At 43.5% G+C, this 25,915-nt stretch overlaps 1 protein-coding gene and 1 long non-coding RNA gene across 2 annotated transcripts; one reads left to right on the top strand and one right to left on the bottom strand.

Annotated features, from left to right (window-relative positions):
- Positions 1-1,200: 1,200 nt before the first annotated feature.
- Positions 1,201-5,115, bottom strand: LOC117062213. The gene is made up of 2 exons (XM_033175477.1): positions 3,668-5,115; positions 1,201-3,148 (listed from the first exon to the last, which is right to left on the bottom strand). The coding sequence occupies exons 1-2, from the start codon at positions 3,917-3,919 to the stop codon at positions 2,948-2,950; spliced, it is 453 nt and encodes a 150-aa protein (XP_033031368.1). The 5' UTR covers positions 3,920-5,115; the 3' UTR covers positions 1,201-2,947.
- Positions 5,116-6,546: 1,431 nt separating this feature from the next.
- On the top strand, positions 6,547-23,213 carry LOC117062219. The gene is made up of 3 exons (XR_004428262.1): positions 6,547-6,593; positions 19,462-19,638; positions 20,393-23,213. It is a non-coding gene; the product is annotated as an uncharacterized LOC117062219 (long non-coding RNA).
- Positions 23,214-25,915: the final 2,702 nt, after the last annotated feature.

Consider the following 25,915-nt stretch of genomic DNA (forward strand, 5'->3'; position numbering starts at 1 on the left):
TTCTCGGCGCCTCGGCAGCCGGCGCGTGCAGGCTCGGACAGGTAAAGGCGGGGGTGGCCCCACTGGGTTGCCTCCCGCGCGCGCCGCCGTCCCTGGCGTGTTTACCGGAGTGACTGTGCCTGCTGGCGGCCATGTGCGCGCCCATCCCCCACCCCGAGTGTACCCTGGCCTCCCGGTCACCTCCCCCAACCCTGTGGCGGCGGCGTGCGCGGCACAGAGGGGGCGCTCCGGTCACAGCCTCCGCTGGCCGGGCCAGCGGTGGAAAGTCTCAGGAAGCCTTGCGCCCTCACTGTGCCCTGAGTTTCTAAGCCGCTCTGGGGCAGGCGCGGGGACTGGGTCGGTCCTCGGGAAGGCGCGGGGCGAGGTCTTTGAGCTTTCCTCACTCTGAGGGTCCCTGGCGCCGGGCGAGACGCGGATCAGCAGGCTGCGCATCTTCCTCGCCCCAGCCTCTCGCGGGACTCAGGCACCCACCTCCTGCCACCCCGCAGGGGCTCTCCAGCTTTTCTTCCGCGCCCAGTCTCCCTAAGAGACAGAGCCCGTGGGGGCAGGACGTGCCCAGAAAAATGGCCAGGCGCGGTCCCAGTGGGCGTCTTCGCCGCCTCCCGGGTGAGGGCGGGAGGCATGTCAGCAGAGCAGGTAAAATAGGGAAATGAAAAAGGCACTCAGAAAAAAAAAATCCTTTTAGGAAAAAACAAAAAACAAAAAATCGAGGTGAGCGGCGGCCTCCAAGTGAGAAAACGTTGCGCACTACATTCGGCTAGGACCCCCAAGATTTGCTGGGCTCGCAGATTACCTCGTAAAAGCTGTCCCTGGACGGGCTGAGGCCAGTGAAGGCAGAACAGCTGAGTTCGGGACGTGGTGCGGGAGCGTAAAACCCCGTCCCTCCTCCCCGCGCGGCACCCCCCCCCAGCCAATCCGTTTCCTCCTTGGAGTCCGGGGCACCACACTCTGCCTCCCAGGAGACCAAACTCCATGCCGCCTCTCCAGTCCTCCGAGTCTGCACCCGGGTCTGCTCTCCCAACGCGTGGCTGGTGCCCCCAACCCCGGCCCTCCTGTCTGCTCCTGGCGCGCCTCAGTTCCCCAGCCCTGGCTTCTAGACCACTGCAGCGGGGGTGTGGGAGGTGGATCGGGAAATGGAACATCCCGAAGGTGAGGTCAGGCTAGATGGATTAAGGAAACTCTGTAAAGGGACCAACCTACCCACCAGCGCAGCCGGCGGGGAGAAGGAAGGGGCCTTGTCGTAGAGAGCAAGTGAGGAGGCGCTGTCCCGCCGTCCGGCCACCTGGATCAGTTTTTAAATTCATAAGCGCTTCTGTAATGTCAGTGGGACACACCACAACCCCAGGCCAAAGTCTCAGCGCATTTTCGGGTGAATTCTGAGCGAGGTGAAAGAGGCCTTGGGTTCCCGGAGTAGCTGGAGTACGCGCGTCGGGCCCCGCCCAGTTATTTCGCTGCAAGAGGGAAAAGGCACCTGCGTGGACACGGCTAAGTAGACTCGGAGGCCGGAGATCTGTCCTAACGGGTCCTCGAAGTTCCTACCGCGGACGAACTTTGCTCTTCGGCCGTCCCGCGCCGCAACTGGGGAAAAGCAACGCGACCTGCTGCGCGGGCTGAGAGCCTGAAGGTAGCCGAACGCCGCAATGCTCCGCGCTCCCCGCGGGGTCGGGCGACTCAAATAGGGACCGGAAAAGAACCACGCAGAAGAAAGCCCTATTTCTTGTCGTCTGTTCCTGTGCAGCCTTGCAGTCTTGCAGCTTCGCCGCCCCCGCGTGGCTCGCTCTCGCGACCCTGTGAACACTTTGAAAAACAAGAGAGTCGGGGGGAAGCAACGGGCTAAGTGGTCCTATTTGGGGCACTAAAAGGAAGCTGGCCAGAGGTGGCGGGTTCATGTGTCCCCCGAGACCCAGGCCGCGTCGGGGGCCTCGAGCCCTTGCAGCCTTCTCCCGCGGCGTCGGGAAGTCCTCCCAGAACTGGGCCAGAGCGCAGAGAACGCAGAGACGGGCCCATGGGTTTTAGGTCACCTCCCTCGCAGTGGACGCGGGCAGAGCGGTGCCAAGAGACGTGGAGGGAGGGAGAAGGGAGGATGAGTTGGACTGAAAGAAACAAGAATGAAGTCGGGCAGCTGGGATCTGAGAAATGGGAAATCCATGGCCCTTGCCCGGGACCACAGGCGGTGCCGACGTGGTCTCTCCTAGTTCCGAAATTGCCCAGGCCCGCCTCCCCGCCCTCTGCAAGCAGCGACAATGACTTCCACATCGCTTAATTTCTTTATTAAACTTTTCACCTATGCTCTTCTAAAGGACAGATTATAGCGTCAGATGGTAAAAATGTTTTCCGCGCCTTGTCTTGCTGTACGGAAACCGCCGGCCTGGAAGGACATGCCGAGTTCTTGTTTTGCCGAGAGCAAAACTCTAGGCTCCCATTTCCTTCTCCCAGTCCGTGCGTTTCCTTGCAGAGCCTCAGAGCGTCTGATTCACTGAAAAAGCATCACTTGCTGAACCGAACCTTTTTGCCCGCTCACGGAAAGAGTGGAGCTTTTTCTTTTGTCTAAGAGTGTTTGCTTTTTTTTTCATTCACTCGGCACCACAGTTTTTCTAAATCACTGGGAATGTGAGTCACCGCTAACAGCAGGAGACCTTTGGCGGCACCCGGCTGTGGGGCGCGCTCGCAGCGGGGAGCCCACCCTGATTGTCTAGGGGATCGGGCACTGAAGTTGGGAGAGGTTGCAGTCAGGCCAGGCTGGGTTTCAGGGAAAGTGCACAGAGATCCAGCGCACCAGGCTACCGTCTTGATCTGTTTCCTAGCAGCCAGTGGCGCGCCTCGCCAGCCTCAGCGGGACCTTCGCTTTGCCACCAAAATCCCCCCGGCCTCGGCCACAGCTCCGGGCGTCAGTGGACCGAGCGTCGTGGCAGCTGCAGGCGGGTCACCACACTTCCCGCCACACCCGTTAGAGCTTGGCTCCCAGCTTGGGCCGCTGGGAGCGCGCCCCTTCCCGTGGCAGCGGCTGCAGCGGTGCAGGGTAGAAAGCCCACGCGGACCACGGGTTGGAGATTCCGGCGATTGGTGCGTGGAGGTTGGTGTGTGGAATGTTAAAGGCGGGGATCACCCTCAGGGCATCATCCTTCACCGAGTCGCACAAATCCAGCAACTGCAAAACACGACACAATGGGACAGCTCAGATGTTGGCACACTTACAAGCCATTAGTGCCAGCGGCTTTCCGCCCACCCCCAAGCACCCGCACACACAGCGGCCCCGGAAACTAGTTTCCCTTTGGATTCTCCTGTGGAAACTGTTGGCCATGAATAACCCTCGGAAGCCTTTTTTATTTTAGACATTCCCAACTCTGACACCTAGCCTAGTGGAAACTCAGGCTTTTTCCGTAAGGGGGTGGGCGTGGACGTGGGGGCGGCTTTGCCCCCAAATTAGCCGGGAACTCGGGACCAAGGTCTGAGAATTTATTAATGTTCCCTCCTTGGTCCTTCCCTCCCTAGTCCTTCCCTCCGCTCCTCTTTCTTTTCCTCCTCTGCCGTCCCCACCTCTCCACCTCTGGAGTGCCTGGGGTGCCACCCTCTGGCGCACAGAGGCAACTGAACAGGAAGAGTCTCAGAACAGGTGAACCAACCAGTAGAGACCTGCTCCAGTCTCCCCAGACTAGCGCCTTCGGACCTGGCTGGCAGTAGGCCATGATTCTTGAAATTCAGTACAGTGAGACGGTGGACCAATGCTAGCCATCTTCCACCTGGCTGCTGCGGAAAATCCATCTGCTGTTAACGCCAATGCCAAGGAACGCTGCGGATGCCCTTGGTTGTTCTGGCAGCCACTGGAAGGCAGGGATAAGACATTCCTGGCGGATAGGAGAGGGAGATGTAAGCTAGTGTTTTGGAAGCTGCACTGGTGTATTTTTATTTCATTTTCCATGGCTTAGGTGCCAGTGTATTTTTTTTTTTTTTCAGGAAAAATAGAAAGCTACCAAAATAATAAGATTGTTTTTCTAGAACTACACAAGGGCAGAGGGACGGCTTTCCTTTCTTCTAATCTACTACACATTGTACTCCATTTTTCAAGTTTTCAGCCAGTGGTAAATTTGTTTCACTCCCCAAATCACAGTAAATCCCTAGGTTTTCATGGTTTATTTTTACAGGTTTAACAACATCACTTACACCAGCCCCGCCTTTGCCCTCACAGGGTGGTCATCTCTGAGCCGCACTGATGTTAAGATCAGTTTCCTTTGCAGCAGTCCAAAATGCCATTTCAGGTTTTCAGAGCATTTCAGGTTTTCAGTGAGGTCCCAAGAAGGAAGGTGGTGGAAATAGGGGATGGGGGACATATAGAAGGTAGGGATATGGTGGGGAAAGAGCATGAATTGTAATAGTCCAACAATACATCTTCCCTGAAAATGTGCTCTATTATTACATCAGTAATTTCTAATGAAAAACTTCATTCTTCACACACTGTGGTTAAGCATCATCAAATCAGTACTGAAAAGACCTTTGATCATATTTGCAAGATGCACTAAAATGAACTTTCACTGACCAAGATTTCAAAGTTTGTAATTAATACTCTTGACAAATCCCTGACTAATCTGTCAACTCTCAGTGTCTTTAACCACACAGTTCAAAACTATGAGGTGGCGTATACAGCCCCTAAAGTTTCCACATATTGTCATATGATTATTCAAGATAATTTTCCCTTTGGGCTTGCATTATGAAACTCAACCAACTTTGGTAATATATTCACCGGTGAGGGAAATACAATGATTTGAATGAGTGTAAAATAGAGTATGGGTTTTGTCTATCTAGTGCCAAATACAGAACTTAGGGCCAGAGGTAGGAATTAAAGGAGGCAGATTTCAATGTAAAGAAAACTTTTAAAAAATAAACTTAAAAAGGAACCCAATGGCTGGTGAAAAGGAGGGTTTCTTGACTCATAAGTGTTCAGGGAGTGTCCTCTCCAATGGCACCCTAGAGAGGAACAATGAACTGGCTGTGAAGAGGAGTTGACTGCCAAGATTCTTTCTAAATTTAAAGTTCTAAAATACTTTAGCCTTCTCCATTCTTCATAGACTGCAACAGAAACTCCAGAATGATTATTGGCTCAATGGATGGATCCAGCATCATTCCTGTTAGTTATTGTTTGATTCTGATTCCAGATACCCACCAACCTCTGTTCCTGGCTGTCAAGATGATAATAATAATTACCATCCTTTCACTCACAAAGTGTGTGCTGGATTCCTACCCAGTGTAAGGCACAATTCTGGACTTTAGAGGTTTAATGGTACACACTGCAGGAACAGGTCTCACATCATGAAGCTGTTGAGGTATTTAAAAAACTTTAAAAAATATATGATCTCTCTAATACAAAATAAACGAGTAGATAATATAGCATTGGTTATTACACAGTTACAGTATTTTTATTACCAGGGAGTATTTTTATATGGGGCTAAGCAGTGTATTATTAAAGTTTAGTTTTGTTACCAAACATGCTTCCATACTATAAGCATAAAAATTGCACATACTGTAGGGGTCCTGTGCCCTGCCAGTTTATGACCCATTTATGCTAGACAAAGTACTTCAAGCTTACCCATATCTTTACAAAGGAAATTCACCAGCTTTTGCAAAAGAAATGAATAGGTATACTTTAAAAATAAAAGAGCATGAACAAGTTATAGGTTGTTGCAAAAAAAAAGTTTTTAAGGTCAAACCTAAACATGGGCACTATTGCTGTACAAGCAATAAGAACGCACAATCCACTGGGAATAGCCAGTGAGTGGAATTTGAGAATATCTGCTTTAAAGAAAGCAGAAGCACTCAGCCCTCAAGGGATGATACTGTGTTTGACTATATTAATATGTATATTTGGGAGTGAGGGAAAAATTGTAACATCAGTTTGACTTCCCACCTCCATCTAGTTGCAGTACTCAATTTATTTTTCCGCTTTTTTTTGACTCTCCCTATACTTTCCTTATTTCAGTTGGGAGAGTAGGATGGACAAGGATGGGCAGTGACTAAGCTTTGCAGTCCTCTGAACAAACCATATTTTCCCAGCATAGTAGTCCTACAATAGATGTTCAAGGTGGGAAGTACCCAGCGCACTTGCAGGGAAGCCCCAGCTATTCCTAGGACTCCATGCAGAAGGTTTTCCTGCCTCTTCCCATATGCCTTACCCCTGTTCTCAGCATAAGATGACCACATGCTGTTTTATGTGAAAAATCCTTTACCCTAATTTGAAATGTCTCTTCATTAGCCCCTTTCTTGTCTGGCTACCTTGGTAGAGTCTTTTTCTCCATCCCTTTAATCTTGATTGAGTTATGACTTGCTTTGCCAATAGAATATGGGGAACGTGTCACTGTGTGATTTCCAGAGCTTAGGCCTTAAGAAGCTTTGAACCCCTCATTATCACTCTCCTATAACCCTGAGAATACCTGCTGTGCAGAAGCCCAGTCTAGCCTGCTGGAGGACAGAAGGCCATGTAGAGATGGACCAAGGTGCCTTGGCCAACAGCCAGCACCCACTGCCAGATATGGGAGAGAGGCCATCTTGGACATCCTAGTCCTGTAGAACTCAGATGACTGCAGCCACAGGAGTGATCCCAGGTAAGACTAGCCAAAGAACTGTCCAGGCTGCCTGCCCACAGAATTAGTATCCGTCATAATCACTGGTTAATGCACAGAAATAGAAACTTTTAACCTGACTAAGCAAAACAACAAATAAACTTGCTATAAGACATCAATTCCACCTCCTTTCCAAAAAGAATCTCTATGCAGCCAACTCTTTACTTTCTAAGGGATTGTTAGATATTGGCGAGCCATTAATGTAATTTCCTGTCCATTATTTTTCAGTTGACTTCATTTTAGGTTAACTAGATGTTGAGCTAGAAACTTTACAGGAAGGGGAACCTTAATTAATCAAAAAACATTTTAATCTAAAAGATGTGATGAGGGAATAAGATTAAAGTTGTTGGTAAAATGAGGTTCTGTGCTACTTGTGGCTGTCATTTATCACCTTTGCTTCTGCTGTGACACACAACTGGCATTCTGGCAGGTGCCTCTGGCCACCTTTATTCCATGCTTGTCCCTTCCAACCCTAGTCCCCAATCAACAATTCATAGTTTGTTACTCCAGCCTTTGCCAAGGATCCATCTCTGCTGTGCAGTATCTGTGCTTTCCACATTCCATCCTGGAGGGCCAGGCAGGTAAAGGCAATGAGGTACAGAAGGGGGCTACTTAGCTGTCTTTGACTTGTCAGTCTGCTGTATCTCCAGCATCTTTATAACAGTGTTATGTAGCAACATATGGCACTTTACATATGTAACCAAGGTCTTCTGTGTTCTGCCCCATGCTGACATTTCCTGGACACCTACTGTGTGCCAGGTTCCAGAGGAGGGCTTTATGTTCACTGTCTTATTCAGTACTCATAACAGCTCTATCAGGTATCAACCCATTTTATAGATGAGAAAACCAAGGCTTAAATTGTCACATACCTTGTAACTGATGCAACTAGACTTTTAATCCAGGGCTTTTTTTTTTTTCTATTTTTTATTTTTTTTGAGACGGAGTCTGGCTCTGTCTCCCAGGCCGGAGTGCAGTGGCCGGATCTCAGCTCACTGCAAGCTCCGCCTCCCGGGTTTACACCATTCTCCTGCCTCAACCTCTGGAGTAGCTGGGACTACAGGCGCCTGCCACCTCGCCTGGCTAGTTTTTTGTATTTTTAGTAGAGACGGGTTTCACCGTGTTAGCCAGGATGGTCTCGATCTCCTGACCTCGTGATCCACCCGTCTCGGCCTCCCAAAGTGCTGGGATTACAGGCTTGAGCCACCGCGCCCGGCCATGGCTTTTTTTTTTTTCTATTTTTTATTTTTTTTGAGACGGAGTCTGGCTCTGTCTCCCAGGCCGGAGTGCAGTGGCCGGATCTCAGCTCACTGCAAGCTCCGCCTCCCGGTTTACACCATTCTCCTGCCTCAACCTCTGGAGTAGCTGGGACTACAGGCGCCTGCCACCTCGCCTGGCTAGTTTTTTGTATTTTTAGTAGAGACGGGTTTCACCGTGTTAGCCAGGATGGTCTCGATCTCCTGACCTCGTGATCCACCCGTCTCGGCCTCCCAAAGTGCTGGGATTACAGGCTTGAGCCACCGCGCCCGGCCATGGCTTTTTTTTTTTTCTAAACCCTTGTCTACCCTTTTGCCTCCATCTTTTCCCCCATTGCCTCACTGCTTCCAGTTGCTGGAGGATATGGGGTGATGCACTGAGGAAATGCGTCCACTACTGTGGCAGATCTGTGATCCTTGATGTTCTTCCTCAGTCAGAATCTGTATTGTGTGTGTGCCTAGTGTGGAGAACATGGATCTGCCCAGCCACTCTGGCTCAGATTCTCTGAGAGGACCAGGGCAGTAATGGGGCCCAGGAGCACTCTATGATGTTGCCACCAGAGGAAGGTGCCAAGGATATCGCCTTCAGAGCCAGCTACCGTGTGAAAAGGCCAGCTTGATGACCTGGAAAGACCTTTTCCTGCAGAAGGACAAGGCTTCAACTCTGTTCTGCAGATTCTCCTTCAGTAAATTGAGAGTGCTCTTCCACACTGGTCAATAGGCCCTCCCTGCTCCTTTGGATCACCACCTTAAGTCAAACACAATTCAAGTGCCTTCAAAAGAGCAGCACATGGACTGGCAAATCGTGACTGCTGAAAATGGGCACAATCAAGTAGTTAACCTGCACCTATTCTCACTTTTTGCAGACTTCCAAACTCGCTGAATGCACAGAGGCCTTGGCCTGACTTATCTCCTCCTCACTCGCTTATCCTGAAGAATTCCTTTCCCTTTAGACAAACATTCTGTAAAGGATAAGATGGTAGGTCTGTGGCAGCTAGTTTCTCGTCTTAGTCCTTATGCCTGACTAAGCAGTCAATGAGAGAAAAATAAACCTGAAACACTCACACGAGGCATAATCTCACAGCATGTGCTGTGATTCTACTTCTCGCAATTTACCCAACAACTACTAGAAAGAGGAACTCCATTCCTGTTTTCATTGCCCACTGGCTGGCTCCTCCAGGGAGAGTTAGACTTTAGCTTGCTGGGTCTCCTGGTCCCGGGAACGCATACATTCTCATTGGTTTTCTCTGCAACCAAGTTTCATTAGCATAAAATGACATTCCACGGGTGTATTAAATAATCAGGACTCCAGCTTAATATTTTCTCTGAATCAATTTAAATTATATTTTATGTTGATTTGTTCTTCAGTTGATAAACAATATTTAGCATAATCTGAAATATTAGAATAGAGAAATTGCCTTTCTTACCAAGCAACAACAAAATCACTTTTGTTTAGCCTCACTAAATAATTAAACTTGAAGAAAATTTACCTTTAAAATGTCCTTTCTATTGCAATTTTCTTCAACTAAAGAGTACACAATTTGGCTGTTTACTAAGTATTATTGACAATGTCCACTTCGGTAGAGAAAAAGGGCTTTGAACTCTGACATTACCACTTCCAAGCCATACTACCTTCCTTATCTCTAAGATGGAAGGATTTAGTGAACTTGGCACAGGCTGATTATTTATAAATATTATTGTTACTATCATGGGTTCTCTAGTTAGTAATAAATACAATTTCTTTCTAACTCTGGCATTTCCATGACAAAGTTTGCTTAATCATCATTACCTAAAACAAGAATGCTGAGACAGAGGCATCAACATTAACCACTTAATAAGAACTTTTGACATTTATTCATACTGCTACTGATTCATACAAAGAAAAGTTTAAAAAGAAGACAAGTGCATATACCTTTCCCTTTAGAATACAGGAAACCATATAAAAGTTTTGGCAATGGAATTAAAGTAACCACAATGCTGCTCATAGTAGCATTTTCTACGACAAAGGCATTTACATGAAACAAGAAAGAATATTCAATTAGGTAGTTATAATAAAGCTGGAGTATTAGCTGCACACTTCTCATATAAAAAATATGGCATCACAGTGGCTCATGCCTGTAATTTCAGCATTTTGGGAGGCTGAGGCGGGTGGATTGCTTGCGCTCAGGAGTTCAAGACAAGTCTGGGCAACGTGGTGAAACCCCATCTCTACAAAAAATACAAAAATTAGCCGGGAGTGGTGGCTCATGCCTATAGTCCCAGCTACTCGGGAGGCTGAAGCAGGAGGATTGCTTGAGCCCAGGAGGTGGAGGTTGCAGTAAGCCTAGATCATGCCACTGCACTCCAACCTGGGTGACAGAGTGAGATCCTGTCTCAGAAAAACAAACAAACAAAAAATCTTAATCAACTCATAGTTTAGTCTTATAAGTACAGACCCAAAGAAATGTAAACACACCCAAAGGAATAATCTTCAGTCAAAAAATTTCAATAGGCAAAATCACAAACTGCCAAAACTAAAAATACAATAAGAGTCTAAAGTTATTATGGAGAAATTCTGTGTAAGTGGGTCCTGGAATATTCAACTTCATTGTCCCAAATGATCTGAAAAGCAACTGGGAGGGCTCCTAGTTAAAATGTAGATAGATTCAAGAGAATTTTGCTCCATGGTTACAAACTGAAGAATCTGAACAAAATAAAAATCAGATGTTTTATGGGGCTACTGAAAAACACTATACATAAGAAAGTAACATTAATGAAGTGATTTCAGAGAGATGAGCTCTTTCTCGGTAAGCCAACATCCACAAAAGCTTCCACACATGGGGTAGGTGCCTGTTTTGGGGACAGGTGAACAGAAGAATGGGCCTAACAGACATGGAGACACTTTGAAGGGATGAGAAAAATGGCCAGATGGACTGGAATTGGGAAGAACTTCTAGCAGAAAACCAAACACTTGGCCTAGCGATTCTTTACCCTCAACCCAGAATTTTGCTAGGAAAGCAGCAGTTCATGGAAGCTGAAAAGCAGAGAAAATTTGCATGGTCCCATGCATCCCTGTGGTGCGTAGACTTCAGAGCTGCGCTGGAGTTAAACCCAAAGGTGAATCAAAGATATCTGAAACTGTAGTTCACCATTTTCACAGCTCAAACTCTGAAAGAATAAAAAGGGTAGTGTGGTGGGGTGGGTGGACTAAGCACAGTGAACTCAGTCTAAGTAAAGCAGCTTCTGCTCAACCTGACTCTAGGAAGAATCTTAATGACCAGTCCCTGACCCTAACCACCAGACAAAAGAAAGGAAAATAAACAAAAGAAAGTAAAATCTGTTATAGACAATGTTTGAAGTACAATAATAAGTTATTAGGCTTGCAAAGAAGCAGGAAAATGTGACCCCAAATCTAAAGAAAGCACAATCAGTGAAAGCAGACTTAGAGATGACCAGTTACTGGAATTAATGGACAAAGATTTAAAAACAACTGTTATAAATGTGTTCAAGAATTTACAAGGAGAAGGCCAGGCATGGTGGCTTATGCTTGTAATGCCAGCACTTTGGGAAGCTGAGGCAGGTGGATCGCTTGAAGCCAGGAGTTCGAGACCAGCCTGGCCAACATAGTGAAACCCCGTCTCTACTAAAAACACATAAATTAGCCAGACATGGTGGTGCATGTCTATAATTCCAGCTACTTGGGAGGCTGAGATACAACAATTGCTTGAACCTGGGAGGCAGAAGTTGCAGTGAGCCAAGATCATGCCACTGGACTCCACCCTGTGTGAAAGAGCGAGACTCTGTCTCAAAAAGAAAAAAAAAAATTAGAAGGAGAAAAATGGATATAATTGATTAACATGGGATATTTTATGAGATAAATGTAACTCCTAAGAAAGAATGAAAGGAAAATTCTAGATCTGAAAAAATGGGATAATTGAGATAAAAATTCACTGATGAGTATAACAGCAGAGTGAGTATTGAGGAACAAAAATCAATAATCTTGAAAACAGATTCACGGAAACTATTCCAAATGAGGCAAAGAGAAAAAAACTGAACAGGTCATCAGTACCGTGTGGGAATATACTGGCAATCTAACATACATGCCATTGGAATCTCAGAAGTCAGAAAGAATGAGACATAAAATACTTGAAGATGTAATGGTTGAAATGTTTCTAAATTTTATATAATAAAACATCTTCCACAAAAATATTCCTGACAATCTTATTCATAACATCAGTCCATAAACACCTTAAATGTCCATTAACAGGAGAATAAACATTGTTTTCAATACAAACTGTGTTAATGAAAGAAAAGAGAAGTGAGTCTTAAGTCTTCAGTTATTTTTTCTTCCCACAGATGAGTGTAAGTAACACTGCATCTTAATACCTATGGAATGATGTAGCTGAGGTCAGCTGGAGGTAGCAAGGTCAGTTCCTGGAGACTCTGATTAGGTGAGTTCTAGAGAAATGAGCATTTGGGACGAGAGAGGGGCTGGGCCTATACAATGAAATACTGCTCAGCAAAAATAAAGAAAGAAAGAAAGGAATGAATCATCGAATATCTCAGAAACATTATACTGAGCAAAAGAAACATACATCTATCTGCTTACCTGCTTCCATTCCTATGAAGCCCTGGAGCAGGCAAACTGAGCTCTTATAATAAAGTTAGAAACTCAGGGGTCAGGGTGAGGAATTGATGGAAAAGTGTCTGAGATAAATTTATTGGGTGATGGACACTTTCTTTAACATGACTGAGATCTACATTATACAGCCTGCTATTTGTCAAAACTCGCTGAACTGCACCATTAAGATTTGTGCACTTCAGCCAGGTGCGGTGGCTTACGCCTGTAATCCCAGCACTTTGGGAGGCCAAGGTGGGCAGTATCACCTGAGGTCAGGAGATCGAGACCAGCCTGGCCAATATGGAGAAACCCCACCTCTACTAAAATTCAAAAATTAGCCAGGCATGGTGGCACATGCCTGTAATCCCCACTACTTGGGAGGCTGAGGCAGGAGAATCGCTTGAACCTGGGAGGCAGAGGTTGACGTGAGCCGAGATCGTGCCATTGCACTCCAGCCCGGGCAGCAAGAGTGAAACTCCGTCTCAAAAAAAAAAAAAGATTTGTATACTTCAATGTATATAAATAGACCTCTATTTTTAAAATTAAAAGAAAAATAATGGGAAACAAAGCAATTTGGGGGGAACCAACATGAAATTGCCAACTTTTCTCTTCTGTCAAGTAAGGATAACAAAAAAAAATAACTGTCTGTGATTATTATTTTATTTAAAGGGTAACTTTCAGCACCTAAAAGATAGGGAGAATATAATAATATAATCTCTTAATGAAAACTTATCTTGCATTATGAAAAACTCGATACATTTTATTTTCCTAATTTTGCCGTAGAAAGGTCAACTCTTTCCCTAGGAAAATTCCTGGCTTAGACTTATTCAAGATTGAATAGTTCTCAAGCCAGCAAAGATTAGAAAGGGTTCTCTACGTAAAGTCAAGTAAGTATTGCTGCTGGAAGAAACAGTTAAAGGCAGACTTCTTATCATGAGGACAGAGGGACTGGGGTGGTTCTAGTGAAATGGGGCTCAAAAAATGGAAGTTCCACGGAGAACACTGATCTGGGGCCAAATGAACTCAGAAAGCTCTCCAGTCCTTTCAGATACCATTTTCTGTTCTCAAAAACTGTAGTCAAAGGCTGGGCATGGTGGCTCACACCTGTAATCCTAGCACTTTGGGAGGCCGAGGCAGGCAGATCACATGAGGTCAGGAGTTCGAGACCAGCCTGAACAACATGGAGAAACCCTGTCTCTACTAAAAATACAAAATTAGCCTGGCATGGAGGCGCATGCCCATAATCCCAGCTACTTGGGAGGCTGAGGCAGGAGAATTGCTTGAATCTGGGAGATGGAGGTTGCGATACGCCGAGATCATGCCATTGCACTCCAGCCTGGGCAACAAGAGCAAAAACTCCATCTCAAACAACAACAACAACAACAACAACAACTGTAGTCAAAGTCACTTCTAACAAGATGGATATGTTTTTCCCTATTTCTCCTACTAAGTACAACTGAATCCTTGGATATTATATATAAAGCAAATCTTAGAAGACTTTGAAGGGTGAAGAGAAATCAGGCTATCTAGGAAGCATAGGATTCAAGGAATGACACAGTAGTGAATTCCTTGCATTTTCTTTTTGCCTCATATATCCCACACCAGAGCTAAAAAAAAAAAGCTGGCAACCTGGAACCACCAACAGATGTACACAAAAATCCTAACAAAAGCCTAGTTTGAACAAACTGTGCATTCCATGCCCCCCACCCCTGCTATGGCTCTAAAGGCTAAATGGGGGAGCTTACTCTTACAGCCACAACACGCTGTAGTGAGGTGCCCACCATGGTGTCAGTGTAGACCACATGGGGAGCTGGTACCTCCACCTCAACCTGGCATAGAGAGGCGTCCTTCCCTTTACCAGATGGGGTGCTGTCACAGAAGGCCTAGTGGGAATCAAGACTTTGTCATCACATGGCGGTAACAAAGTCACTGCCAGTGTCAGTAAAGGCCCCTTAGGGAACAGTAATGTGGCTTTCCTGCTCTTCCCATCAGTGAGATGTCTGTGGAGGCCTAGTTAGTAACTAAAACTCCCACTTCCACCCAGAAGTAAGAAGGAGTCCCCAGCCCTTTGGATGTCAATAGAGACTAAGTAAAGAACCTAGACTACTATCCCTATAAAGCAGTAATGAGGTGATGCACCCCCTTTTCCCCACTGGAACAGTGTTAGAGGAAACCAGCTAAAACAGAAGATTTAAGTAAGATCCAGAGTTTCATAATTTAATATCTAAAATGTTCATGTTTCAATAAAAAGTCACTCCATATCAAGAACCAGGAAGATGTCAAACTGGGTGAAAAAAGACAATCAATAGATGTCAATGCCAACATGACAGAGATGGTGGGATTATCTGACAAAGTTTTTAAAGCAGCCATTATAAAACTGATTCAGTGAGCAATTATAAACACACTTGAAATCAATGAAAAAAATAAAGTTTCAGCAAAGAAACAGAAAATCTTAGCAATGGAAAAGGAAATACAAAGGAGTCCAAATAGAAATTTTAGAACTGAAAACTACAATGACCCAAATTAAAAACTCAGTGGATGGTTTTGACAGCAAAATGGAGGGGACAGTGGAAAGAATTGGTGAACTGAAAGATGGCACAATAAAATTACTGAATCTCAATAATAGACATAAAATGGACTGAAAATATAATGAACAGAGCATCAGGAACCTGTGTAATTATTTTTAAAAAATGATTTAACCTAAGTGTCATCAGTGTTCTGAAAAGAGAAGAGGAAGTGGACTGGGCAGAAAAGTATTTGAAACAATGGCTGAAAACTCCCCAAATTTGGCAAAAGAGATAAATCAACAAATTCAAGAAGCTGAGCCCACCTCAAACAGCATCAATCCAAATAAATTTATTCAAAGGCACATCGTAAATAGTTTTTAATCTTAAAAGCAGAGAAAGAGAAATAACATTTTACTTACAAGGGAGAAAAGAACAATTGGCAGCAGATTTTCATTAGAAACCATGGAAGCCAGAAATGTGTTCAGGTGCTAAAAGAAAAGAATTGTCAACACAGAATCTTTTATCCAGTGAAATACTGTCCCTATTTGCAGATTACATGTTTGTCTATATGGCAAATTCCAAGGAATCTATAAGAACTTCCAGATTTAACAAGTTGAGCAAGATGATAGGATAAAAGATCAACATATAAAAATAGTTTTATTTCCATATAATAGTAATGGATATGCAGACACTAAAATTAAATATGCAATACCATTTACAATCATAGATGAAATCCAACAAAACATGTATAAGACTAGGACTTGTGTGCTGAACACAGTAAAATGCTGATGAAATAAATCAGTGTAGATCTATGTAAGTAGAGAGACATACCATATTCACAGACTGGAAGATTCAGCATAGTAAGATGTAATTTCTCCTCAAATTAACTTACAAGTTTAATGCAATACCTATCAAAATCCCAGAAAGATTTGTCGTAAATATAGGCAAGATCACCCTAAAATTTCTATAAAAAGACAAAGGAATTAGAATAGCTAAAGTGATTTTGTAAAATAATAAAGAGGTGGAATCAAACTACCATATTTCAAGACTTATGTAACCATAGTAATTAAGACTATGTGGTATTGGTGAAGGGATAGACACATAGATATATAGATAAAGTAGGAAAATGCAGAAATAGAACCATACAAATATGATCAATTAATTTTTAAAGGTGTTAAAGCAATTTAACATGGGAAATATAGCCTTTTCAACTACTAGTATTGGAGCAATTAGACATTGGTACACCGAAAAACCAACAAGCAAAAAGGAATCTCAACCTGTTTCCTACCTTATATAAAAAGTAACTAAAAATGGACCATGGCTCAATGAAAAATGTAAAAGTATAAAACTTGTAGATAAAGCTCACAGTGTAATATCTTCAGGATCTAAGAACAGGTGAAAAGTTTTTAGACTCGACAGTAAAAGTACATTACAGTCCATAAAAGGAAAAATTGATAAATTAGACTTGGTTAAGTTAAAAACTTTTACTCTATTAAAGACCATATTAAAAGAATAAGAAGGCCGGGCGCGGTGGCTCACGCCTGTAATCCCAGCACTTTGGGAGGCCGAGGCGGGCGGATCACAAGGTCAGGAGATCGAGACCATGGTGAAACCCCGTCTCTACTAAAAATACAAAAAAATTAGCCGGGCGCGGTTGCGGGCGCCTGTAGTCCCCGCTACTCAGGAGGCTGAGGCAGGAGAATGGCGTGAACCCGGGAGGCGGAGCTTGCAGTGAGCCGAGATCCGGCCACAGCACTCCAGCCTGGGCGGCAGAGCGAGACTCCGCCTCAAAAAAAAAAAAAAAAAAGAATAAGAAGGCAAGCTATAAATTAGGAGAAAATATTTGCAAGCTACATATCTGACAAAGGATTAGTATCTAGAACATATAAACAGTTTTTAAAAAGTAACAGTCCAATTAGAAATGGGCAAATGAAGTGAACAAACTTTTCAACAAAGAGAACATACAGATGGCAAATAAGCGTATGAAAAGATACTCAATATCATTAGCCATTAAGTAAATGCAAACCAAAGCTACAATGAAATATACTACATACATATCAGAATGGCTAATATAGAAAGTAATGACAATACCAAATGCTAGTGAGGATGTGAAGAGACTGGATCACTTGTACACTGATGGTGGGAATGTAAAATGTTAACAGCCACTCTAAAAAATCTTTGGCAATTTCTTAAAAATGTCAACATGCACCTACCATGCGACCCAGCAATGGAACCCCTGAACATCTGCTACAGAGAAATCAAAACCTATATTCACACAAAATCCTGTATGGGAAAATGAAATTTATTTTATTTATTCTATTCCTAAATGTCAGAAACTAAAAACAATCCACATATCCTTCAATGTGTGACTGGTTCAACAGACAGCAGTCCATCTGTAGTGTGGAATACTACTTAGAAATAAAAAGGATGAGATCATTGATATGTGCGACAACCTGGATGACTCTTCAGAAAATTATGCTGGATGAAAAAAGCCAATTCCAAAGGTTGCATATTGCGTGATTTCATTTATACAACATTCCTGAAATGACGAAATTATAAAAATGGAGAACAGCTTAGTAGTCACCTGAGGTTAAAGAGAGGGTAAAGGAAGGGAAGAGGGTGTGGCTATAAGAGTCACAAGTGGTGACAAAAGTGCTCTGTATCTTCACTGTATCAATGTCATTGTATAAAATCCTGGGTGTGAGATTGTACATAGTTGTACATAGTTGTACAAATGTTGCCAATGGGGGAAACTAAGTAAAGGGACATGAAATCTCTGCACTATTGCATGTGAATTTATGGTTCTCTCAAAAAAGACCCTCATTAAAAAACAACCAAAACAATCACAGAATAACTTTCAAGTTAGGTTTTAACAAAAATGTTTTATATAAGCAGCAGGAGATTATTTTTTCTATTTCCTTTTATGCTTTTTAGGTGAAGCATAATAGGTATATAGCAGCTTGCTAAATTATCACAAGATGAACTCATCCATGGAAGTGTTATGCAGATTAAATAGAACACCTGTATCCCCAAAGTCCCGAAAAAATCATACACTTGAACTGGACATTTTTACTTATGTTGTCTCAGCAATAGCCAATTAGGTTAACGGAATCAATGCCTAGTGGTTCAAGGCCACAATCTGTGATGTGAACTAGCTGTCCAGGAAAGGAAGATGCAAAGAGTCCTTAATTTCCTTCCATAGACGTATCAGCTCTCACAAGTTAAGTCCTGTCCCTTCTCTGTGTCTTAACATGCAATCACCCCTAAGTGCTTTTTTTTTTTTCTCAGACAGAGTCTAGCTCTGTCGCCCAGGCTGGAATGTAGTGGCATGATCTGCGTTCACGGCAACCCCCATTTCCCGGGTTCAAGCGATTCTCATGCCTCAGCCTCCCTAGTAGCTGGGATTACAGGTGCATGCCACCACGCCTGGCTAATTTTTCATGTTTTCTTTAGTAGAGATGGGTTTCACTATGTTGGTCAGGCTGGTCTTGAACTCCTGGCCTCAAGTGATCCGACCGCCTCAGTCTCCCAAAGGGCTGGGATTACAGGCATGAGCCACAGCGCTTAGCCCCTGTGTGCTATCTTTTAATGGTTACTAAGTACCAAACACTTTGAGTCCCCAGAGAAGGGAAGAGAAGTGAAATGGAACGGGCCACAGCAATGGCTCGTCTGCAAAATAAAAGGGAAAAGGTAACTTACCATCAGAAAAAGCAACTACAAACACATTTTACACTATAAAAGTTATTGATTTCTAGCTAGAATACTAATTTATACAAAAATAGATATAGTAGGGGTCATTTCTGTTTCAAGTTCAGTAATTTATTTAAATTCCCTGGAATCATAGTAAAATCCACTATTCTTAACTGCACTACTAGAGTCTGATTGGACTCAGATAAGTCTCATCTCCTGAGAGGTCCTTTTTTTGTGCAACGTGGCTCTTCTTAGGTGCAAGTTTCACCAGTCAGAAATTCTCACTGTGCATCCTGGACTGAGGGTATGAACCCAAAGACTCATGGAGAAGGGCACCCAATTTCCCAGCACTTTAAGCATCTCCCCAAGGAGACCAGGATAATGCAGCTGCCAGAGAAACTCAGAGGCTGCAGCTCAGCAAAACAATTTGCCCTCTCTTGTGCTTATTAGTTACCCTTGAATGAAGAAAATAGAATGATCCCAGCTCAGTCTCCGGATACACAAAGCTGTACTGTGAGGCATAGCAAGAGGGCTGACCAGGTGGCTGCCATGAGGAAACTGGGATTGCAGCGGGTTGACCTCAGGGTCCCTTTTACTGGCCAAACTGAAGAAACCAAATCCCATTTAGATTTTCTTAACCTGACTTGAATGGCCTGCATTTATAGGTTCAACAGTGTATTTTATACCACTGAGGAGCATGCAAGGTCAGGAGTAGAGGGAAAGGGGAAGGAAAAAGAGATTTTCCCATCTCTTAGCAGGACACTGTTTGTACTAATATTTTCCCTATTTCCCTATTTTAGAGTCTTTTGCACTGGGAGGAGAAGATGGAGCAGGAGACACCTACATTCTACTTGGTCCGTGCTGTCTCCAAGAGGTGAACCAGGAATCCTACAGATGTGAAGCTAGGTTAAAACCACTTCTGGGGATGCTTTCAAATCAAAGAGGATTTAAAAATTTGACTCCCAGTTGCATTTCCGGTGTGACCACTCCATTTCAATGTCATTTCAATAACATCCTCAACTCACTGACCACAGCCAGGGAGGGGCTGTCCCTTCCCACCCTGGCAGAGTAGGTCCCTTTGCTTATACCCCACACCAGCTTCAGTCAGGATGACACAGCCAGGGGTTCTCACTGCCTTGAAGCCAATTCAGATGGGCCTTACTGGGTGGGGTGGGTGGGGTGAATGGGGTGGAAGTGAGGGAAATAGAGGGTTTTTTTCCCTCAAATTCATTACAGAGAAAAGCAAAAGTCTACGGGTAGGAGGTGAGTGACCAAGAAACCCCATCTCTCTTCCCCACTCCAGTGAATGCTTTCAATATGCTGTGCCTAAACCTTAGTTCATGATACATTCAGTTCTAGCGTCTGAACATGTCTCTTGATCCAGGTGGTCTGGGGAATGAGAAATAGAAGGATGGGAAAGCTGAGTGTTCATTAAAAGAAACATTCACTGTGGCATAGAAAACAACCAACACCACATTTGTAAGAAGTTCAGGGCACATGTACTGTTTTCTAAGCCCAGCGGGTATGGGTGTGGGGTATTTGTTTTTCTTGAAGTTCAGATCTGAGAAGGGCTAATATCCCAGCACCATCTTTCCAGCTTAGAACTCTCTCCTAATTTTTTTTCTGTGTTCTTTAATCCCAAGCTTTTGTGACACTAAGCAGTGACTGTATTTATACTTTATGCTTAGATTAAAAGAGTAAACGAGTGCAATCCATCTTCTATATTCAAAGGAGCCAAGCAGCATCCTGGCTTTGGGGCCTGGTGTCTACCACACTTCTGCACATTCTTACTCCAAGCCACGTCTCCTGAGAATAAAGCAAGATGCCACTGGCAATGTCTACTCAGAACTACTTGAATGACTCATCAATCAACGGGCTTGAATGCTCTTCTTCCTCTATGATTCAACCGTTTGACTGACTGAACTGAAACTAAAACCCAAGCCCTAGTGGTCATTTTAGACTTGAGCAGATACAGTCAGAATCTCAATCACATGTCATCAACAGGCCCTCCTTGGCCTCCTTATTGCAGCTAGGCTCCTGAGCAGCAATCCCTGACTCAGGGAGAAAACGTATGCCTCCTTTCAGTAGGGCAGATGAAGGCTGCTGACTGCTGCAACTGCTCCTGTGTCCACTTAAGAGCAAGGGTGCAAACAGGATTTTACAAACAGGATTGTGCTTGTGCTGGTGAATCTGGGCTTCACCTAGCACATCAGGGAAACACCAAATGAAAACAGCCTTAGAGGCATGGGAGAAAGCCTCAGGTGCACTAAGGTGCCAACAGAAGCAATGCATCTCCGAGTTGACAGTCACGACTCAAATAGAACATTAAGGCAACGTTCGGGTGAAAGTAGCAGCTATGCGTGTAAATATGATCAAATATGGGGGAGGTGTCCAGATTTCTTGGACATGGTTACAATCAGTATTTATTTTCTCTCTTAGTGAATGAGTTTTTGCTTTTTCAACACTGCTAATTTTACAGGCAATTCACTACGGCCCCTGGGATGTGGAGTGGCCTTCCTCCCTGCTGTGCGTGAGTTACACAGCCCGCCTCACTTCCCCGCAGGTCCTTCATCACTTGCATGCTCACATGATTCCATTATTTGAGCTCATGGCAGGAAATAGAACCTGATTCAACATTTTGCTAAGTATTATTTTCACCACACTGAATAGGGTCCTTTTTTGATCTGCAACCCACAGCTGGGCTGTGGTTCTCTCAACACACATAGACTGAAAAGCTTCCTCCTGCATTGATTTCTCAGCGTGGGCTGACCACATGTTCACAAGTACTTGTTCTTTTCCATACGTCCCAATGCAGGCAGGCACTGGCAGAGCAGGACAGCTGTGTCCAGGAGTTCAGGGAGCAAAATAAGGCTACCATAACTTCAGTCAATTTCAAGGGATGGTGTAAAGATAAAGTAAGAGATTAATAGGCAAATAGTCATTTGCATCAAAATTCTCCACTTTAAGAAGCTGAGATCTTTGCTTTATTTTATTTTTTAAAAAGCAAAATGAAGTCGGTTTTAATGGAGATACACAATTGTTAACTGTTGGGTCATTTGGAAAGGCTTTCTTTCTTAAAATGAGCCTCAGTGATAGCTACTCACTAATGCTGATAATTATCTGAAGCAAAATAAATACAAATGTCTGGGTTAATGAAGACTGAAACAGGATAATGCCTGGACACTAAATTTTCCAAGAACAAAGAACACAATTGTTCTCTACATACCCCTGCAAAAGTGCTTAATGGCCAGGACACAGGAATCTTGTGTATTTAGAGACCTTGTTAGGATGGAGCCCCGGGGCACCACCACTGGCCTTCGAGCCAAGGTCTCATAGAGAGGGCAGCAAGGGGGAGCAGCTCATCCTCCTCCCCAGCCCGGGAGACACTAGGACAGCAGTGGAGTGGAGTCTGAAACCTGCCACAGAAGCCCCAGCTTACTATTTGCTCACTAAGCAGCAAGTCAACTTCAGTTTCCCAGTGCCTACAGGGGAGTAACAGCTGTTCACACTAAAGGGTGCTTGTGAGGATGCTATGAGGATGAATATGGACCTGCTCTGACAACACTGAAGTTCCAGACAAAAGAACGGGCGTTAGTTTTCTAATTTGAAGGACTGGGGGGGGATTGGAATTTTAAAAATAAACCTCAACCCAACTTCTTCTCTTGTGGGGCCTCAGGTGAACAACTGGGCACTTGGGCTACCTTCTGAATATGTGGATGGATTTTGCCACTTTGGGGAAGCGTGTGAACTCCTCAGAGTGTCTAGTGCCCTACAGTGTGCCAAGGGAACAAGCAGGACTACAAATGGGTGGTGCCTGGAGCTTAACCCACCTCCATCTGGGATTCGGAGTTCTGGTTTCTGTGTTCAGCTAGACTCTTGGACAGTCATTTCAGTCATTTAATGTCTCCCTTTCTTAGTTTTACTCATTTGTTGAATGGGGATTATATTAGCCTTACTTTCTTTGAAGATCTTAATGAGAATGAAATAATTTTTAAGTATATATATATGCATTTCTAATTTCCATTAGACTGGAGCGTCAGTGTAAGTCCTGGATGTTTTGGAAAGTTTTATTTATTTAGAAACAGTTTGGGCTGATTGCCATCTCCCTATGCTAACTTTTTGCTGTTTTTAGTAAACTTTTTATTTTGGAATACTTTCAGATTTACAGAAAAGTTTCAAAGATAACAAGATTTCTCATATGCCCTTCACCCAATTTCCCCATAACTAGGGCTCATTGTAAAAACTAGGAAACCAATATTAATGCATTACTAATAACTAAACTATAGACTTTATTCAGATTTCTCCAGTTTTTCTACTCATGTTCTTCTGTCCTGGGATTCAATGCAGGATACTGCATTGTATTTAGTCATCATGTCTACTGAGTCCCTTCTGCACCGTGATGGCTTCAGTCTTTTCTCATCTTTCATGCATCGTCAGTTTTGATGGGTACTAGGCAGGTATTATGGACAAGCTTGGCAAATCCACAGCCAGTGGGCTGCATGAGACCCAGGATGGCTTTGAATGTGGCCCAATACAAATTCATAAACTTTTTTTAACAAACACTATGGGATGTGGGATGTTTGTGTGTGTGGTTTTTTGTTTGTTTGTTTGTTTGTTTTTTAGCTCAGCAGCTGTTATTAGTGTTAGTGTATTTTATGTGTGGCCCAAGACAACTCTTCTTCTTCCAGTGTGGCCAGGGAAGTCAAAAGATTGACTGAATCGTAGACCATTCCTCCATTTGGTTTTGTCTGATGTGTTTTCTCATGATTAGATTTGGGTTATGGGTTTCAGGGAAGAGGGAAGTGTTCTTTTCATCGTATCACAACACAGAGTACATGCTATCAGCCTGATGTATCACTGGTGATATGTACCTTAATCATTTGATATGAATCTTAATCACTTGGTTAGGATCTACCAGGTTTCTCTATTGTAAAATAAGTATTTCTCTTTTCCATGATCTATTCTTTAAAATAAAAGCAAGTTGCTAAAGTCCAACACACACTAAAGAGAAGGGGAATTAAGCTTTACCTCCTGGAGGGAGGAATAGCTACAAATATTATTTGAGATTCTTCTGCAAGGAAGACTTATCTTTCCCCCATTTATGTATTTGTTTAATCATTTATTCATATCATTATGGACTTGGGCTTAATTACTATATACTTGGAGTTATAACCCAATATTACATTATTTTTGTTGCTCAAATCGTTCCAGCCTTGGCCGCTGGGAAGGAGCTCTTTCAGCTGGCACCTTCCTGTGTGCCTGGAACATACTGCCATCATTGCAGGCTTTTGTTTGTTTGTTTTTCAAGCACTTTCTTACTTTCTGACACCAGAACATGCTCCAGGCTCATCTTGTGTATTCACTGGCTAGCCCAAAAATCAGCCATTTCTCCAAGGGCCCTGGTTCCTTTTATTGGAGGATGGTGCTAGAAACCAAGAACTGGGTGCTAAATGTGGTTGTTGTTCTGACGGTGATTTTTATCCAGATAAAATAAATGAAAACGTTTGCAGTCAGAGAGATAGGAGTTTTTACCAGCTGTGTTACTTTGAGTGAATTACTTGGCCACTTTGGGCCTCAGTTTTCTCATCTATGTGTAAGAGTAATGAAAATTTTTCACCGAGTTGTTGTGGGGTCGTATAGAATAACATTAAAGGAACTTTCTATTTCTGAGAACAGGGGGCTAGATTTTTTTTTTTCCAACTTTTCTGCAGAAAACAACCAAAATATTTCGAGAAAATACAGGAAACATCTTCAAAGCATCAATGATCTGACAAAACAATAAAGCCAAAATTTATGGGAAAATGGGAACCCAGAGAAATAAACAAGTCAGAAAATTGTGTTTTCCCTGAAGGTGTTTGCCATTTCCAGAAAATCTGAATTTTCACTTTGACAGCTTGATGGTGGTCAGGGAGGGGATGGAAGGTAATAATAGTAAAAAATCAGGGTCAGCACTAAGAAAGAAATTTAACAGCAGACCCTCACCATGATAAGCTGGGATGTCAAAAAGCTATATCTCCAGGGGGAGGGTAAAAAAATTGCTACCCTTATTTTGAGTATCTGAGTCTTCCAGAAAACCTCAAGCCTTGAATTTGGTTTAAGGTGGGTGTCAAACTGAGAGTGTTTTCAGAGGTCTTTCAAAGGAAAATTACCTTCGACTGGGACTTTATGTACATCTTACACATTATTTCTCAAAATAAATGACCAACACACAATAAAAGATAACCAGACACATAGAAGAAACAAGAGACCAAAAGAAATAGACTTGTAAAGATTTTAAGGTATTGGAATTATTAGCTACAGATTATAAAACAGCTAAGTTTCAACGTATAAAAAATAAAATACACTCAAGGATCTAGAACTAAATGTACCATATGACCCAGCCATCCCACTACTGGGTATATACCCAAAGGATTATAAATTATTCTACTACAAAGACACATGCACACATATGTTTATTGCGGCACTATTCACAATAGCAAAGACTTGGAATCAACCCAAATGTCCATCTGTGACAGACTGGATTAAGAAAATGTGGCATATATACACCATGGAATACTATGCAGCCATAAAAAAGGATGAGTTTGCATCCTTTGTAGGGACATGGATGCAGCTGGAAACCATCATTCTTAGCAAACTATCACAAGAAGAGAAAACCAAACACCGCATGTTCTCACTCATAGGTGGGAACTGAACAATGAGATCACTTGGACTCGGGAAGGGGAACATCACACACTGGGGCCTATCATGGGGGGGGGGAGGGAGGGATTGCATTGGGGAGTTATACATGATATAAATGATGAATTGATGGGTGCTGACGAGTTGATGGGTGCAGCACACCAACACGGCATAAGTATACATATGTAACAAACCTGCACGTTATGCACATGTACCCTAGAACTTAAAGTATAATAAAAAAAATTTAAAAAATTAAAAAAAAAAAAATAAAACCAGTGATAAAATGAAAAAAAATAAAATAAAATAAAATACAATATTGAATATATCTCTGGGGAACAGGAAATGAAAAAGTGACATGTATGACATAAAAACTTTCTTTTTTCCTGTAATCCCAGCACTTTGGGAGGCTGAGGGGGGCAGATCACGAGGTCAGGAGTTCAAGACCAGCCTGGCCAACATGATGAAACCCCATCTCAGCTAAAAATACAAAAATTAGCTGGGCATGGTGGCATGTGCCTATAATCCCAGCTACTCGGGAGGCTGAAGCAGGAGAATGGCTTGAACAGGGACCCGGGAGGC

The sequence above is a fragment of the Trachypithecus francoisi genome, unplaced genomic scaffold (genome assembly GCF_009764315.1).
Source record: "Trachypithecus francoisi isolate TF-2019V2 unplaced genomic scaffold, Tfra_2.0 Lachesis_group17, whole genome shotgun sequence".
In the NCBI taxonomy this organism is placed as follows: domain Eukaryota; kingdom Metazoa; phylum Chordata; class Mammalia; order Primates; family Cercopithecidae; genus Trachypithecus; species Trachypithecus francoisi.

Bases quoted from the DNA above. Each gene is read 5' to 3' on its own strand.
- LOC117062213 (XM_033175477.1), bottom strand. From the start codon at position 3,919: ATGGAAAATGAAATAAAAATACACCAGTGCAGCTTCCAAAACACTAGC. The intron at 3,149-3,667 runs GTCCGAAGGCGC...CGTGTTTTGCAG, and splicing joins CATGGCCTACTGCCAGCCAG to TTGCTGGATTTGTGCGACTC.